The sequence below is a fragment of the Haliotis cracherodii genome, unplaced genomic scaffold (genome assembly GCF_022045235.1).
Source record: "Haliotis cracherodii isolate W230 unplaced genomic scaffold, xgHalCrac1.p SCAF_9, whole genome shotgun sequence".
Lineage (NCBI taxonomy): Eukaryota > Metazoa > Mollusca > Gastropoda > Lepetellida > Haliotidae > Haliotis > Haliotis cracherodii.
Window position 1 is genome coordinate 37977192 of NW_027266343.1, and position 15511 is coordinate 37992702.

The 15511-nt window shown below is 39.4% G+C and overlaps 2 protein-coding genes across 3 annotated transcripts in view; one reads left to right on the forward strand and one right to left on the reverse strand.

Annotated features, from left to right (window-relative positions):
- LOC139452141 (poly [ADP-ribose] polymerase tankyrase-1-like) overlaps window positions 1-3818 on the reverse strand; it is a 48727-nt gene extending 44909 nt beyond the window's left edge. For both annotated transcript variants that reach the window (XM_071233479.1, XM_071233478.1), the window contains exon 1: window positions 3624-3818. In XM_071233479.1, coding sequence (XP_071089580.1) covers window positions 3624-3813 — 190 coding nt within the window. In that variant the 5' untranslated portion in view covers window positions 3814-3818. The remainder of the gene's footprint in view (window positions 1-3623) is intronic.
- Window positions 3819-4073: 255 nt separating this feature from the next.
- LOC139452751 (DNA replication complex GINS protein SLD5-like) overlaps window positions 4074-15511 on the forward strand; it is a 31545-nt gene continuing 20107 nt past the window's right edge. The window contains exons 1-6 of the mRNA XM_071234344.1: window positions 4074-4229; window positions 8621-8767; window positions 10998-11051; window positions 11918-12015; window positions 13041-13129; window positions 15175-15265. Coding sequence (XP_071090445.1) covers window positions 4143-4229; window positions 8621-8767; window positions 10998-11051; window positions 11918-12015; window positions 13041-13129; window positions 15175-15265 — 566 coding nt within the window. The 5' untranslated portion in view covers window positions 4074-4142. The remainder of the gene's footprint in view (window positions 4230-8620; window positions 8768-10997; window positions 11052-11917; window positions 12016-13040; window positions 13130-15174; window positions 15266-15511) is intronic.

Consider the following 15511-nt stretch of genomic DNA (forward strand, 5'->3'; position numbering starts at 1 on the left):
ATACCAACAACACCAAAAGCTTATCTGGAGCTCTGATTATCAACATGTACAAACATAAACTGATTTCAAACCACCAACATCATGATTGAATGAACACAACGTTTCGGAGTATATGCTTAATCCATCATCAGGTGAATGATGGATGAAAAAGTTTATACTCTAAAACATTGTGTTCCTCATAATAAAGAAGTTGACATCCATAAATTCTCTTCATCATGATCGAATAACTATCAATAATCAACCATTTCAAATAATCAGTTTTTAGAATCCATGAAATACCTATCAGTCTTTGTAATAATGTAAACATTTAGGTATGCTCCTTTCAAATCATGACATGTTATAATAATAGTAGTCAGTTTGACATCATGCACTGACTATATGGGTATAGAAATCAGCACTAGCCCAAGCCAGTTTCGCTAATGTTAAAGATAGTCCTAAGGGCTGGTAGAATTTTGAACATTTTGGGGATGTTCCTCTAAGTTATTACAATTAGGGCTTGTACTTCATACATTCATTTCTATCCCTGCTGACAGTGTAAATAAGATATCTAATCATAAATAAGAATGTTCAATGTTGTGGTGCAAATTGCATTTGCAAACAAGCAACCAGCTGGTGACATGTGACCCGTCATAAATAGGCATTTCATTTACATGCTTATTATTTTATTAGTTTCCTTTTTGATACTATTTGAAATTTATCTGACAAAGTCTGGTTATTCTTAGACGTATCACTTACGATTTACAAATGTTGACTCAAAATATGTCACTTCAAGACTCTGGTGTGTGACATTCTAAGCTGCTCATTGAACAGATAAACATAACAGCAGACACCCAACCAAGCACAGTACAGATTACATAATCAATCAAATGCCTAAGAAACCATGGCAACTGGATCTGAACTTTCAGCATGTCACTGGCCTGACACACAGCAATCCATCAATTTGATCTGACGATGTATACTTATAATGCTAATATAAATATATACAAAGCAGACATTATTCAGACTTAGAAGCATCAGCATGATCAGAAGCAATCTACGGATGATCAATGAACATCATTATGTCAGGCTGTTAGTGTTGAGAATTTTTATGAAAGTAAAAAGTTGAAAATGTCTCTTATGCTACTCATCAGTTGGATTAATAGAGCCCAATGTCCAATTAAACGATTTATCATCATGATCATTGTGAACAAAACAAACTTATTATGTACATGATGTACCATGGATCGATTTCTTTACAAAGACTTCAGAAATTTGGCTGATATTTCAGGCTCTTATTCATGATGATTATACAATTTCAAGTTGGGTACAAGATATTTCTGAAGAGTGAGTGAGTGAGTATGGTTTAACGCCGCTTTTAGCAATATTCCAGTAATAGCACGGCAGGGGACACCAGAAATGGGCTTCACACATTGTATCCATGTCTGGAATCGAACCCGGGTCTTCAGCGTGACGAGCTAACGATTTAACCACTAGGCTACCTGACTGCCCCTTTTTCTGCAGAACATTTTTAACAAGAAAGTTGGAAATGTAAACAATGAAATCAAACAACTGAACAAGTTCATAATCATAGGCTTAGTATTAACTAATATGTATATTATGTATTGTGTTCTTTGGTCTTCTTTACATTGTCTGGTCCGGACTAGATTATTTACAGACCGCTGTCATATAGCTAGAATATTGCTAAGCGCGGCATTAAACAAAAGGACAATGAAGAAAATTACATGCAGAACCACAATTAGTAGTGCAATCATGATAAATGAAAAACATTTTTACTTGCACTGGAAAAGAAAGAGTTACCATGCCCATTGACCTGGTGGCTCAGGCTTCATGCAAGAACAGAGATATATTTCCCTTATGCAAAATGAGGTAAACTACCAAGTTGTCATGGTCTGTCATATTTGAAATCTGTAATCACTGATCTTAATTTGTTAGTACTGTTCATTATATAATGGATGTTTTATTAGCTTAGATTATGTGCAGACAGGTCAATAATGATGTAACACTAACAGAAAATGTACCTCCCAAAACAAAGTCAATTCTTGCTTTGGCCTTGAAGTTGGAATCAATTTTATTTACGCTCTGACTAATTGCTACTTCATAATTCCTACTTTATAATTCCAAAAAATGATACTGTAGTGCAACTGAACAATAAGAATCTTATCTTTACCATGTTTACAATAACAATGGTCTCTTTTCTGTGTTCTGTGGTCAATGGTTTAAACCACAGTGGATGCAGAAATAGTATGTCATACAGACCCTGAAAGAAATATACCCAAAACAGCCCTTGCAAGTCTTAAATAGTCATCAAGTCTAGATTACTGAAACTGCTGAAGTGTCTGAAGGAAGAGAGTCCAGATAATTTATCAACTGTCTTCTGAAAGATATGTTCATTTCAGAGACTACCATAGGTATATGTCAGTCTAATAAAGAACAAAAACATGTTAACAGAAGTTAGATCATGACTTGTCTTCACAAATATCATGAAGGTTATAAGGTGGACAAGATGACTAATATTGCTCAGCTAGCAAAAGCTATGAAACTTGGTGGACAAACCATGCAAACCGATGACTTCAAATTCAGATGCTTATGAAATGTCTCCATGGTCAGTATTGTGAAAAATATAAGAATGTTGAGGAAACAAATGCTTCTTATCTCTTTTCATACCCAATCATAGTCTATGCCAAAAGGAGTCCACAAGCCCGAACTTCAATTTCAGTAGACTTTAATGTTATCATACAGCTATTTTGAACAAACCGAATCTTACTAGACTAAGGCTTCAAACTAGGTGGCTAAAGTAGCAGAATGCGTTCATAATCACCCATTGATTGAACATAAATCATACATTGCATATAAAAAAACATTTCTTGATTGATTCCCAACAAAAGAAAAGGCATTACATGTCATAGAATTATCACTTGTCAATTTTACTAGAATTAGGCATGACAACTAGTTGGCGAGTAGGGAAAAGTTGTGACTTAATCTCCTAAACACTAGTCATATTACATTGAGTACACAGCTAATTTGAAATTGCTTTTGAGTGTATATCCTTATCCTTCAAACTGACCAGTTGGATTTAGCTGATGGAGTCAATGGTATCCACCTCTGCTTTTGCTTCAGCATCTCCACTCAAATGACCCAAAGAACATAGGGAAAACAACTGTGTTTCACACACTTTGACACATGAGCGAACGGGATGACTAGTTTCATTGTTTACACAACAATAACCAACATGACGATATGCAGCCATCAGCTGATCGCGGGCTAAAGCATAAGCAAACTGGACGGAAACTAATTCAGCTTGGAAAAGTCTCCATATTTTAACATACGTTCAGCGTTTGCAGGATAAGCACTTATTTTGGCTTGGAAAACCCTTGACGAACTTTGAGCCTTGTCAGCAAATCATGACTAATTGATCTTTCTTCAACCAGCTGTGGATGTTAGCATACAACAGACATTTTAAGTTCAGGTCTACTGCAAGTAGGAAAGCGAAATTCATAAAGTGTGATACACAAAAATGTGTAAGAAAAGTGCAGTAACAATATCGTGTAGGAAAAATGGACTAACACTCAAATTTGATCAAAACTGAAAACACCACTAGGCCAGAGGCCCGAACACTTCCTTACCAGCAGCGAAATGAAGAGGTGTAGATTTCCTCCCTGCGGTATCCTTGGAGTTAACGTTGTGAGAATTGACTAATTTCTTAACTTTGCTTAAATCACCATTCCTACATGCTTCAAATAATTCTCTTCCAACGTCATTTGAAGAAGGAGAAGAGGGCTCATTTGGGAGAATAGGACGACGGCCAGTCGCCATTTTGGACTAAGTTGCTAACATCTCGTTCGCTCAACGAGATTGCGCGAGACTAATTTTGAATTTTCTGCGAAATTACAAAATAAAGTGATCGTTTGTGACAAGCTTATTTTTTGGATAATTATTATTCTGGGATAATTATATACATCCCATATAGTACATTAGTTGTCAAAAGGTATTAATTAGGGGATATAAATTTGTTAAATAATTTTCACAAATCATTGAAAGGTACATCGTCATCACGAAGCTCACATGGCGGGAAATTTGGCGTGAAGTTGTTTACATTATCCAAAGTCGGCACTGTTTATACTTCATATTAATATTACTCAAACATGTCGGAACTAGATGCGCTGTCTCTGGAGGAAGATGAAGAGGTTGAAACAATGACAGCAGCTGAAGTACTTCAGAAATTAGAAGAGGTATCAAACTTGAATACATTTGATATTTGTCCTGATTCCGATCAGCAGTAAGAGTTGACGTGTGTCAGGAAATCCTCCTACCCGTTTGTTAGTGTTGTTCCCTAACATCTCCCATACCTGTGAAGATCCGGGGTAGAATAGGTATTCAGCAATCCCTGCTTGTCGTAAGAGGCAACTCACGGGATCGGGTGGTCAGGCTCGCTGACTTGGTTAATGCACGTCATCATCTCCAAATTGCGTTGATCGATGCTCATGATGTCAATCACTGGATTTTCTGGTCCAGACTCGATTATTTACTGACCGCCGTCATATAGTTTGAATATTGCCGACTGCTGTGTTAAACATCAAATAAACAGAGAAAACCAACATAGTTTTGCATAATTATGTAGACATGCTGCTACAACTAATTAGCCCACATGTCACCACAGAACCACTGCGCTATCACAAATAACCATACCCAGGAAGATCCAGGTTAGAATACCGTATTTTCTTGAGTATAGTGCCGCCCATGTATAATGCGCACCCCCCTCTAGCGGGTTCAATATTTTGGAAAAAAAGAAATTTGAATATTATGCGCAGAAAAAATTTACACCGTACCCTTTCAGCGAAGTCCGGCAAACGAACGGGTGCTGAGAAACTTCCGTCAGTACAAATTCGAAATTTGAGTTAAAAAAATCACCAGACATGGTTATTTACCGTTTAAATAGTATTGATTGTTCTGCTAGGCATTGTTTTATATCTAGGGATTAAGATTACCTTGTGTATTTTCTCGTAAACTAAGCCGGAAACAGCAATCAGCTGTACACACGTTTTCTTGGAATCGACCGGTGATTCGGTCAAGACACACCCAATGATATAACTTTATAGGATTTTTAATGCAAGGATCGGCAACAATTGTATCTGAAACTATTTTATTTATCAGGAATAATATATTCCATTATTTTCTTAATTAAATGCAGCCTTAACTAAACATATTTAAAATAATAATAACCCTAAGCGAAGCAGCTGATCGCTATTCCCGGGTATTTTTTTTTACATGGAACATGTCTGACCAGTCACCGTCAAGGCTCACGCGCACGGGATCACGTGAGCGCGAGAATTTCATTTTGACATAGAATCGTCAATCAAAAACAAATATGACTTTTAACGAGTCAAAGTATGTCATTTATGATATATGTATCCATTCTCTGTCAACTAAAGTTCGTTTCAAGGCGTCAATAGCGGTATTCTGACCGTGGTTGCTGTTGATAACGGTGAGTTGTGCGATCTTCCGATCGCTTCACACACGATTTCACCGAAATTAATAAAAACAATATAATAAGGAATTTTGAATAAAATTGAAAAAGTAAGTTACAAACATAAGTCCAGAAATACAAAGAACACTTTTTATAGACAGACAGTGTAATTACATAATTATTTTGCGTACTTCAGTATGGATTTGTTGACACGGTATTTCCGGTGTTTCGTGCTCACGGTAATGTCTTTCCATGGGGGAAAAAAACATCCAAACTCATAATTCGTGTATAATGCGCACCCCCTTCTACACAGCTGTGTTTTTTGGAAAAAAAGTGCGCACTATACTCAAGAAAATACGGTAGGTATTCAGCAACCCATGATTGTCATAAGAGGCAACTAACCGGATCGAGTCAGCATCCAATGCTTGCCGCAAAAAGGCGTCTATGCTTGTCGTAAGAGGTGACTAAAGGGATCGGGTGTTCAGTAGCTGACTTAGTTGATCTCCCAATTGCATGGATCAATGCTCATGATATCAATGACTGGATTCTCTGATACAGACTTGATTATTTACAGACTGCCTTCATCTAGCTGGAATATTGCTGAGTACGGCGTTAAACAAAAACCTAACACAAATAAAATAAACTACATGTATAATTATGGAGATTTACTCTTGCGAAGTGTGTTTGTCATCGTAATCTTTTCAATACTGAAATTCCACTCTCCAGTCGTGTTTTATAGACAGAATACAGCCACTTCAAAAGCTATAGCCTAATCACAGGTTTACTATTCAGAACTCTAAATAAGCTGCGTATTTGCATAAATACATTAACTGAAATATGTAGACAAATCAAAACCTAGTGTATCAAATACGCAACAAAAACCCTACAAAAAGTACCCTATTGAAATAAAATTAATGTGTATTTTATTACAATTAAATAAACGATTGCGTATATTACAACTGTTAGATAAAATGATTGTGTATCAGCCGATCGCCAAATTCACTTAACAACAGTTACATTCGGAAAAGCTTCTATGACAAACCTACTGATAGATGCCAATTGAAAAGTATGTTGTAGAAAGTGTCATTCTTTCTTGCTAGGTTTTGCAAACAAAAAGGGCTTCCCAGAAAGGGGGCTGCAAGCAGACGCAGACAAGTATACTACTAGTCACATATTTTTGAATGATTTACAGGGATTGTTACAAATCAGGTTTTAAGTTAAAATACCCAAATGTTAAGAAACAGGGGGTAAAATGTTTTTGAATACCTTCTAAAAATGATGGATACCCAATCAAAATCAAACCCCTGGGTAAATACCCAAATAACCAAAAGCTTAACTAGAGCTCTGCTATTGTTACTAAGAGCGTAAATTGAGGACAATGTATCAGTACTTAATCCAGTTAATCACTTGCCTTAAATTGTTTATTGTCACTTTAGATAGCCGAGCATGGCCACAGATGTTTTGATAGGCTGATTGTGAACACCAGAACAGCTCAGAGATTAACAGTTTGTAATAAACATAAACATTGTACACGCAGGATCACAAAGTGAGTTTTCTGCCATTAGTGCCCGTTTATGAAGTGATCAGCACAAGGGTTTGGACTAGTCCAAATTTACTACCCTGGTACCCATCCCCTAAGACCCGACCCTACCCGGGTTTCCCCTGTAGGTCTCAAGAGAAAGGTACAAAATGTCCGATTGGGAATAGTTTGGCCGTAGCCCTGGACAAAATGTATTTAGATACACGAATAAAACGATCTGGTCATGCATAAACGGAAGATGACTGAAGTTTTATCGTTATTCAAACATATAAAAGTCAGAAGGAATGGGTGAATAGTCAAAAAGAATTGCGAACATTAGTTACTTGTAGTGTAACCAAATAGTTCTAAATCATTTTTGTCATTAAACAATATATCATATGACTAACCACGGGTCGGGGTAGTCCTGTGGGTATCGGGGTCCTTCACAGTACCCATCCGGCCCGAGTACCCGAATTACCTGTCCCAGCCCTAATCAGCACCTGATTGGTCAATACCTTTATGTGCATGCACAGTAGCCATTTGTTTGAAGTTGAATCAAATTAATTTGTTTAAAGACATATTCCATACCCTACTGGACAAAAAACCCAAAGGGTCTTAAAGGGATGCCTAACCCTGATTATGGTAAACAGGTGCTTGATTGGCAAGAGGTGCCCCACCCTAATTATCGTAAAGGGCATAAGTTGAAAGGGGATCCAAGGGCTAAGTGAGTGAGTGAGTTAATGCTTTACGTCACATCGGCAATATTTCAGCCATATCGTGACGATCCAAGGGCTAAGAGTAAAGTTACTTACTTTAAACAAAATTAACCTTAAAGTGCAAGTTGCTTGGAAAACCGAGACAGAATTAATAAAAAAAATTATAATTTCATCAATTATTGGAACATGATATCTATTCATGAGTTCCTCAAAGATGTGACATATATATTTTCTGGTATGCGTTGGGTCTTGACTCTTGTCATGGTATGCTGTATATTCAGGTAGTGCCCTAAACTCTGACATGGTATGCTGTATATTCAGGTCGTGCTCTAAACTCTGACGTGGTATGCTGTATATTCAGGTAGTGCTCTAAACTCTGACATGGTATGCTGTATATTCAGGTTGTGCTCTAAACTCTGACATGGTATGCTGTATATTCAGGTCGTGCTCTAAACTCTGACATGGTATGCTGTATATTCAGGTTGTGCTCTAAACTCTGACATGGTATGCTGTATATTCAGGTTGTGCTCTAAACTCTGACATGGTATGCTGTATATTCAGGTAGTGCTCTAAACTCTGACATGGTATGCTGTATATTCAGGTAGTGCTCTAAACTCTGACATGGTATGCTGTATATTCAGGTAGTGCTCTAAACTCTGACATGGTATGCTGTATATATTTTCAGGCATGGTTCTGAACAGTGGTATGTGGCGGTCGGGTTGCCTAGTGTTAAAGCGTTCGCTCGCCATGCCTAAGACCCGGGTTTGAATCCTGACATGGGTACAATGATATTGGTGGAATATTGCTAAAAGCTGTCTAAAAACAATACTCACTCACTCACTCACTCACTCACTCACTGAACAGTGGCATAATATATTTCAGGTGTGGTTGGCTCTCAACTCTGATATAATATATTTTCAGGCATGGTTAGATGAGAAATTCTCCCCTGACCTCTTGGAGGCAAAGACCGACCTTGTGGATTGTATGCTGGAGCAGATCACAGCCATGGAGGAGAACATCCGATCAGCCAAGAGGGGAGATTTTAAAGTCAGCATTCATAGAATGGAGGTGAGAAGTCACATGTCGATGTACAGCCTTAGAAAATCGTCTTGTCCAGATGACAGATGTTAACCTTATCTAACTGGTCCTCTAAAGTTTGTAGCTCGTTCTGCTTGAATGAGACAAAGATGTTTAAATTGTCTGTCTGTTTAGTTCAGCATTAAGAACTAGTCAGCAACTGAAAGTAGTGAAGGAAGAGAAAAGAAGCTTGTACAGTTAATCTGGTTTCCTCAAAGATATCAAACTGTCAAATGAACATTTCCACAAATACAATCATTCCTAAAACACAACAAACATCTCAATCAAACTAACATCCCATACCTACAACTGTCAACCTCACTGATACGATTTATGTGCTGTCATAACAACTTCCTGAATGACAGTTGTCTCCCTTACATCAGTAGCATCTGTCTGTCAGCAGTTACTGTTTAGTTCTTTTATTTGTTTGTTTGTTGCTTAACGCCGCACTCAGCAATATTACAGCTATATGACGTCAATCTGTAAATAATCAAGTCCAGACCAGACAATCCGGTGATTGACATCATGAGCATCGATCTACGCAATTGGGCTACAATGGCATGCATCAACCAAGTCAGCGAGCTTGACCACCCGATCCCGTTAGTCGCCTCTTACAACAAGCATAGTAGCCTTTTACTTCAAGCATGTGTTGCTGAAGACCTATTCCCTACCTGGATCTTCATGGGTGTTCTAAAATCGATTATACACATCCCTCTAGTTTTTTTCTCTAATATTCCAGCACAGTGATGTTTTGGGTACTGATATACTTATGGAGTGTGTGCATCACACAGACATGTCATCTTCCCGAGGCAAGGGAGTTAACTGACTCTAAAATTCCAGTTTCCACCCTTGACGAACTAGGCTGGAATTCCTGGGCTTAAGCGTAGGGCCACCAGTGGCTATTACGAGTTATGTACCTTCTTTGCCTCTCCAATGGACCAATCAAAATCCACCTCTCGTATCACTTGCATTTGCTTCAAACAAAATGGCAGCACCCAGTCAAGACGATCTGATCGATAATCAAGGTCTATATTGTGATAAAACGGGTCTTACATCTCGAAGTGCATCAAATCACGTGAGCACCTTGATTAAAAACATGAACAGATTTGGAAAATATCTGTTGACGAGTTGGTGGTGCACATGCTTTGCAAATCCTGCAATCGACCTTAAATCTGCATGACAGTTCACAAACCGGATTTCGATTTCGTTGGATTTCGATTGGACTATGCATAGACTCGTTAGTCCAGCCAAAATCTAACTCCATAATACCAGCCTAGTTCGGCAAGGGTGGAAACTGGACTTTTAAAGTCAGTTAACTCTCTTGCCTCGGGAAGATGCAGACGTGTATGATAATCTTGATGCTTCCATGTAAAGGATGCCTTGTTTTTGACTGTTAAATGAAAAATATTGCGTGACTATTACCATGAACTCATTTTGCCTCCATGTCAGAGGGCATGGGTGACCCAGTCAACAAAGGCATCACATTTCACTGAGTTGCATCCCTAGGGCACGCCAGAATCCTATGATTGTAGTCCCATTTCACCCTGATTATGTTTCTAGGTTTGTCTGCGCCATATCCGTACTTGTGGGTTTCACGATAGTGGTAAACGGTTAAGTCCTGCATCACCTCGGGAATTCCTCCTTTATCAAGCTGATGTGCCGTAATATAACTGGAATACTGATGAAAGTGACGATAAACGTCACTCACCCAACCAAACCCACTCACTGATCCTGTTAGTTGCCTCTCGCCCTGATTATGTTTCTAGGTTTGTCAGCACCATACCCGTGCTCATGGGTTTCACCGAAGAGGTAAATGTCTGATACTTGCATCACTTTGGGCTTTCCTCCCACATTAAGCTGACAAGTGGTGATATAACTGTAATACTGTTAAAAACGGCGTTAAACCCAACTCACTCACTCACTAGTTGCCTCTTTCGGCAAGCAAACCGGATCTTCATGGTGATCATTGCACATAAGGTGGGTGGGATAGCCTAGTGGTTAAAGTGTTAACTCGTCACACCGAAGGTTGGTTTTGATTCCCAAAATGGGTACAATGTGTGAAGCCTATTTCTGGTGTGCCCAAACCATGATAGTGCTGGAATATTGCTAAAGACAGCAGAAAACCAGCTTACTCACATGCTCATTGTACATTAAACATTGGTCAGTACTTGTTAAGAATTTTCTTCATGTTTTCATCGTCCATTTTTTTTCCATCTTTCAGATTGACAGAATCCGCTATGTACTCAGCAGCTACTTGAGATTAAGATTAGAAAAGGTAACTATTTTAAGGGTTAGGGGAGTGAGGAGACAGGACTATAGTTCACATCCTTACCATCCCACAGCAGTCGTATTGAAAAAAGCTATTTATGGCCACTTTCTCAGCCATTTTATTTTCAAATTGTAATGAAATTTGGTACATGTGTAGTGAGTATTGGCTTGGTATTTATATTAAATTTTGACCTTGACCTTTGCATTTTGACCATACGCCATTACTCAGCCATTTTTGTTCAAAATGTTGTGAAATTTGGTACATGTGAACACATGTGTTCCGTTTTTTATGATTGTTTTTGTTTGTTTTTTGTTGCTATATTTAATCTTTGGCCATTCTTATATTTTCTCTCAAACTGCATTACCTTACACATCATCTCCTCGGAAACCAATGCACCTGGAAATCTCACTTTCCCACCAATGATGACACCCCAATTTGTTCAGGAGTTTGAATCCAATTTTGCCATAGCAGCCATATTGAAATATATATTTAGGAAATTTGGTATATGTGTTTGACCCGTGAAGATCCGGGTTAGAATGATCTTCAGCAACCCATGCTTGCCATTAAAGACGACTATGCTTGTCGTAAGAGGCGACTAACGGGATCGGGTGGTCAGGCTCGCTGACTTAGTTGATGCATGTCATCGATCCCAATTGCGTGGATCGATGCTCATGATATTATTAGCTGGTCCAGGATTGTCTGGTCCAGACGCGATTATTTACAGACCACTTGCCGTCATATAGCTCGAATATTGCTGAGTGCAGCGTTAAACAACAAACCAACCGATGGTATTTGTGTAAAATATTCTGTTTCTTTTGAAAATCCACCAGCCACTTGTCATGTTGTGTTCAGTGTTGTTGCTGATGTTGCAGATTGAGAAATACTCCGCCTACGTCCTGCAAGCTGAAGCCCAGAGGAAGGATGATGACATGGCCTTGATGTCGCCTGGCGAATACACTTTTGCAAAAGAGTAGGTAAAATTTTGGTTCTTACAAAGTGTTGAGTAGCATGTTTTCATAATAAACTGTGTCAACTACACCTGTTTCCTGCATCAAGGTACTTACACCCTATCTACTCCTCATGCAATCTCATTAAAATCAGGGGGCATGGGTGGCCCAGTCGTCTTTTGTGCATAGTTGCATCCTTTCGGCACGCCAGAAACCTATGATTGTGGGTTCGAATCCCGGTTCGCCCCAATTAAGTTTCTGGGTTTGTCAGCACCGTACCCGTGCTCGTGGGTTTCACTGAAGTGGTAGACGTCTGAGACCTGCATCATTACGGGCTTTCCTCCCACATTAAGCTGACACGCCGTGATATAACTGGAATACAGTTAAAAGCGGCGTTAAACCCAACTCACTTACTCACTCACTCATTAAAATCAGATCTGAGTTCTTGCTATAAAAATCTGTGGACATCCCATTACAGGTCACGTCAGAACGACCTTTCATTGGACTAATCAAAACGTGGCTTACCAGATCATGAAAGTGACAGTCGGAATGTGTTTTCTAATCATGCACCCTCAAAAATATTAACACGGGGTATTCCGAACGACAATTGAAAATTATCGTCTATCTCTCACTTCCGTGGGATAAACATTTGAACAGAGGAGATGTTGCACAGCACTGCCATACAATCACAACCATATATTAGACATTCCGGAATGTTTGTTTGTTCAGTTTTCAAAATAATAATCACGAGCGGTATCAACATATTTTTCAAGCGTAGTCTGAAATGGAAGTCGCCAGGTTGAAACGAGTGCCGTAAAGCTCGAGAAAGCTGCTTTCTAATTGGCTGATGTTAGTCGTTTCAGTGGTCGGTCAAAATTCGCGAAAGGTCGTTCTGACCTGACCTGCAATGGTATGTCCTGAGATCTTTGTTTAGCGGCAGTGACAACTTAGATCTGATTTTAATGAGATTGTTTCTCATACAATACTGATGAGACAGTGGTACACTTCAAGAGTTCATTCTCATCAAACAGTTGCCATTATATTTCAGGTTTCAGCAAGGAATGGAGACACATTTCAAGACTTTATCCCTGAGACACATGCCGGCCAACCTACAAACACTAACTCCTGCGCAATCAAGTAAGTAGTCAGGTGGTCCCCATGTGGATTCTGGGTAAGAAGAGATCCCAACCAGGTGGCCCAGTCGTTTCATGCACCCCAGTTGCAGAGTTGTCTCTCTTAGACGTGCCAGGAACTTGTCATAATTGGTTAGGACTTAGAATCACCCCGATTACGTTTCTAGGGTTGTCAGCATTATACCCTTACTTGTGGGTTTTATACGCCATGATATGACTAAAGTACTGTTCAAATCTTGTTTGTACAAGTTCCTTATCAAGCGTTATACATCTCAGTTAGGTAATTATGGTAACGGTTCTCGGACATCCCTGCATTGATCTTTATACAGAAAATCCAAAATAGCATGCCAGCTTCTGTTAATATGGATCTGTAGGTCCATGGATAATATATGAAAAAAATATGGATATATGGTCCAGAAATGAACACTACAACCTGTCTGGTTTTAAAGTTACGCTCTGGTATTGAAAGCTGTATTTAGGTTAAGTCTAACTTGTAGCCCAGAAAACCGGTTTTAGCATGTGTTTGATAAATATGCAAAGTTTCATAATAACATCCGAAATGGTTTCCAGGTTATGCTCTGGAAATTAATGCTACACATATTTGAGTCTAAGTCCAGTTTGTTGCCATGGAAACACCATAAAAATATATTTCGAAAGACCAAAAAGCACATATGTCAAGTTTCGTAATAAGATATTAAACAGTTCCCGAGTAATGCTCTGGAAACGAAACATGATGGACGACAGACGGAAGGATGGACAGACAGCACCCATTCCTCCCGCTTTGTGTGGGGATAACTATACTATAAACAAACAAATCAAGTGCCTAGTTAGTGTAAGGGGAACTAAGCTTACACCACAAACATATTGTATTCCCTTATAACATCTTAAATCTGGTCACATTTGAACTGCTGTCCAATGGACTGACAGGAAAAGGCTGAAAATCAGGAAAGAGCTTTTCAGTGGAAGAGATAAGGCGGGGGGATTACCTGTTTTTTACATTCTTTCTGCGATTTTCATAGAAGTAATTGGTCATTTGTGCTCCAATCTTTATGAGAAGGGAGGTAACTCATGTATACAGTCAATTGAATTACCTCCCTTTTACCGTTACAAATGTATGGGGGTTTAAAGTCTTGTCCAAGATTATTGCACTTGTATTGCAATGTTGGTATACGTGCATGGCTGCTTTACTAGTGTCCGTGTTTTTCTCAGTATAACTTGATGTTACTTACAGTTTATATCAGAAGCAAGATGATGGCAGCAAATCAACACGCAGCATTATAATTGGAGTATTGATGTACAGTCTATGGCCACACACACTGTTCATACTTTTATTGTAAACATTAGGACTTTACATTTATAATGCGCTCAGCATTAAGGGGATAAAACAAGGACTGGTCAGCTCGGAGTCAGTATACTGTGTCTGAGTGGGGTATTCACGTTAAGCTACAGCATGGTATCTCAGTGGACTAGCGACCCGTGATGATCCGGGGTAGAATAGGTCTTCAGCAACCCATGCTTGCCATAAAAGGTGCCTATGCTTGTCGTAAGGGGGCGAATTACAGGATCTGTTGGTCAGCTCGATGACTTGGTTGATGCATGTCATCGATCCCAATTGCGTGGATTGATGCTCATGATATTAATCACTGGATTGTCTGGTCCAGACTTGATTATTTACAGATTGCTGTCATAATAGCTGGAATATTGCTGAGTGCGGCGTTAAACAACAAACCAACCAACCAGTGGGCTGCATTAGTTCAGAAAAGTACAAGCAGACGCACACACACTGACACATACACACTGACACACACACATGCATGCACATCGGTATACAAGTGCAGTAATGTTTGACGCAACGTTAAACCCCATTTCATCTCACCTATTGTCATACAGGAAGTTGCCTTGATTAAAGTTAGTGTCAAGAAGTACAAGGGTGTTTTAGGACTTTGAGGAACTGTCGGTGAAGGGGATGGTTCTGTTTTGGTAAGTATTTTAGGTGTACCTGCGAGCTTTGTGGTTTTAATTATGACCGTTCTGTGTGATGTTTTCCAGTTATACAGCCGAACCTTGACAGCTACGTGTTCCTGCGCGTGAATGAGAATACTGATGGTGTGCTAGTGGAGGAGGAAACACTGGACACGGGGTGAGTTGACTGCTCCCACATACTCAGTGCCTGCCCCCAGGACCCTTTGACTGTCTCCCGGTGCCGATTCCAGACAGGATAAACACAGCCCCATTCGGGCAGAACAGGCCCCCAGAACCTCATGCTTGTCTCCCCATGTGGATTCGGGCAGAACAGGTCTCCAGTACCTCATGCTTGTCTCCCCATGTGGATTCCAGCAGAACAAGTCCCCAGTACACCATGCTTGTCTCCCCATGTGGATTCCGG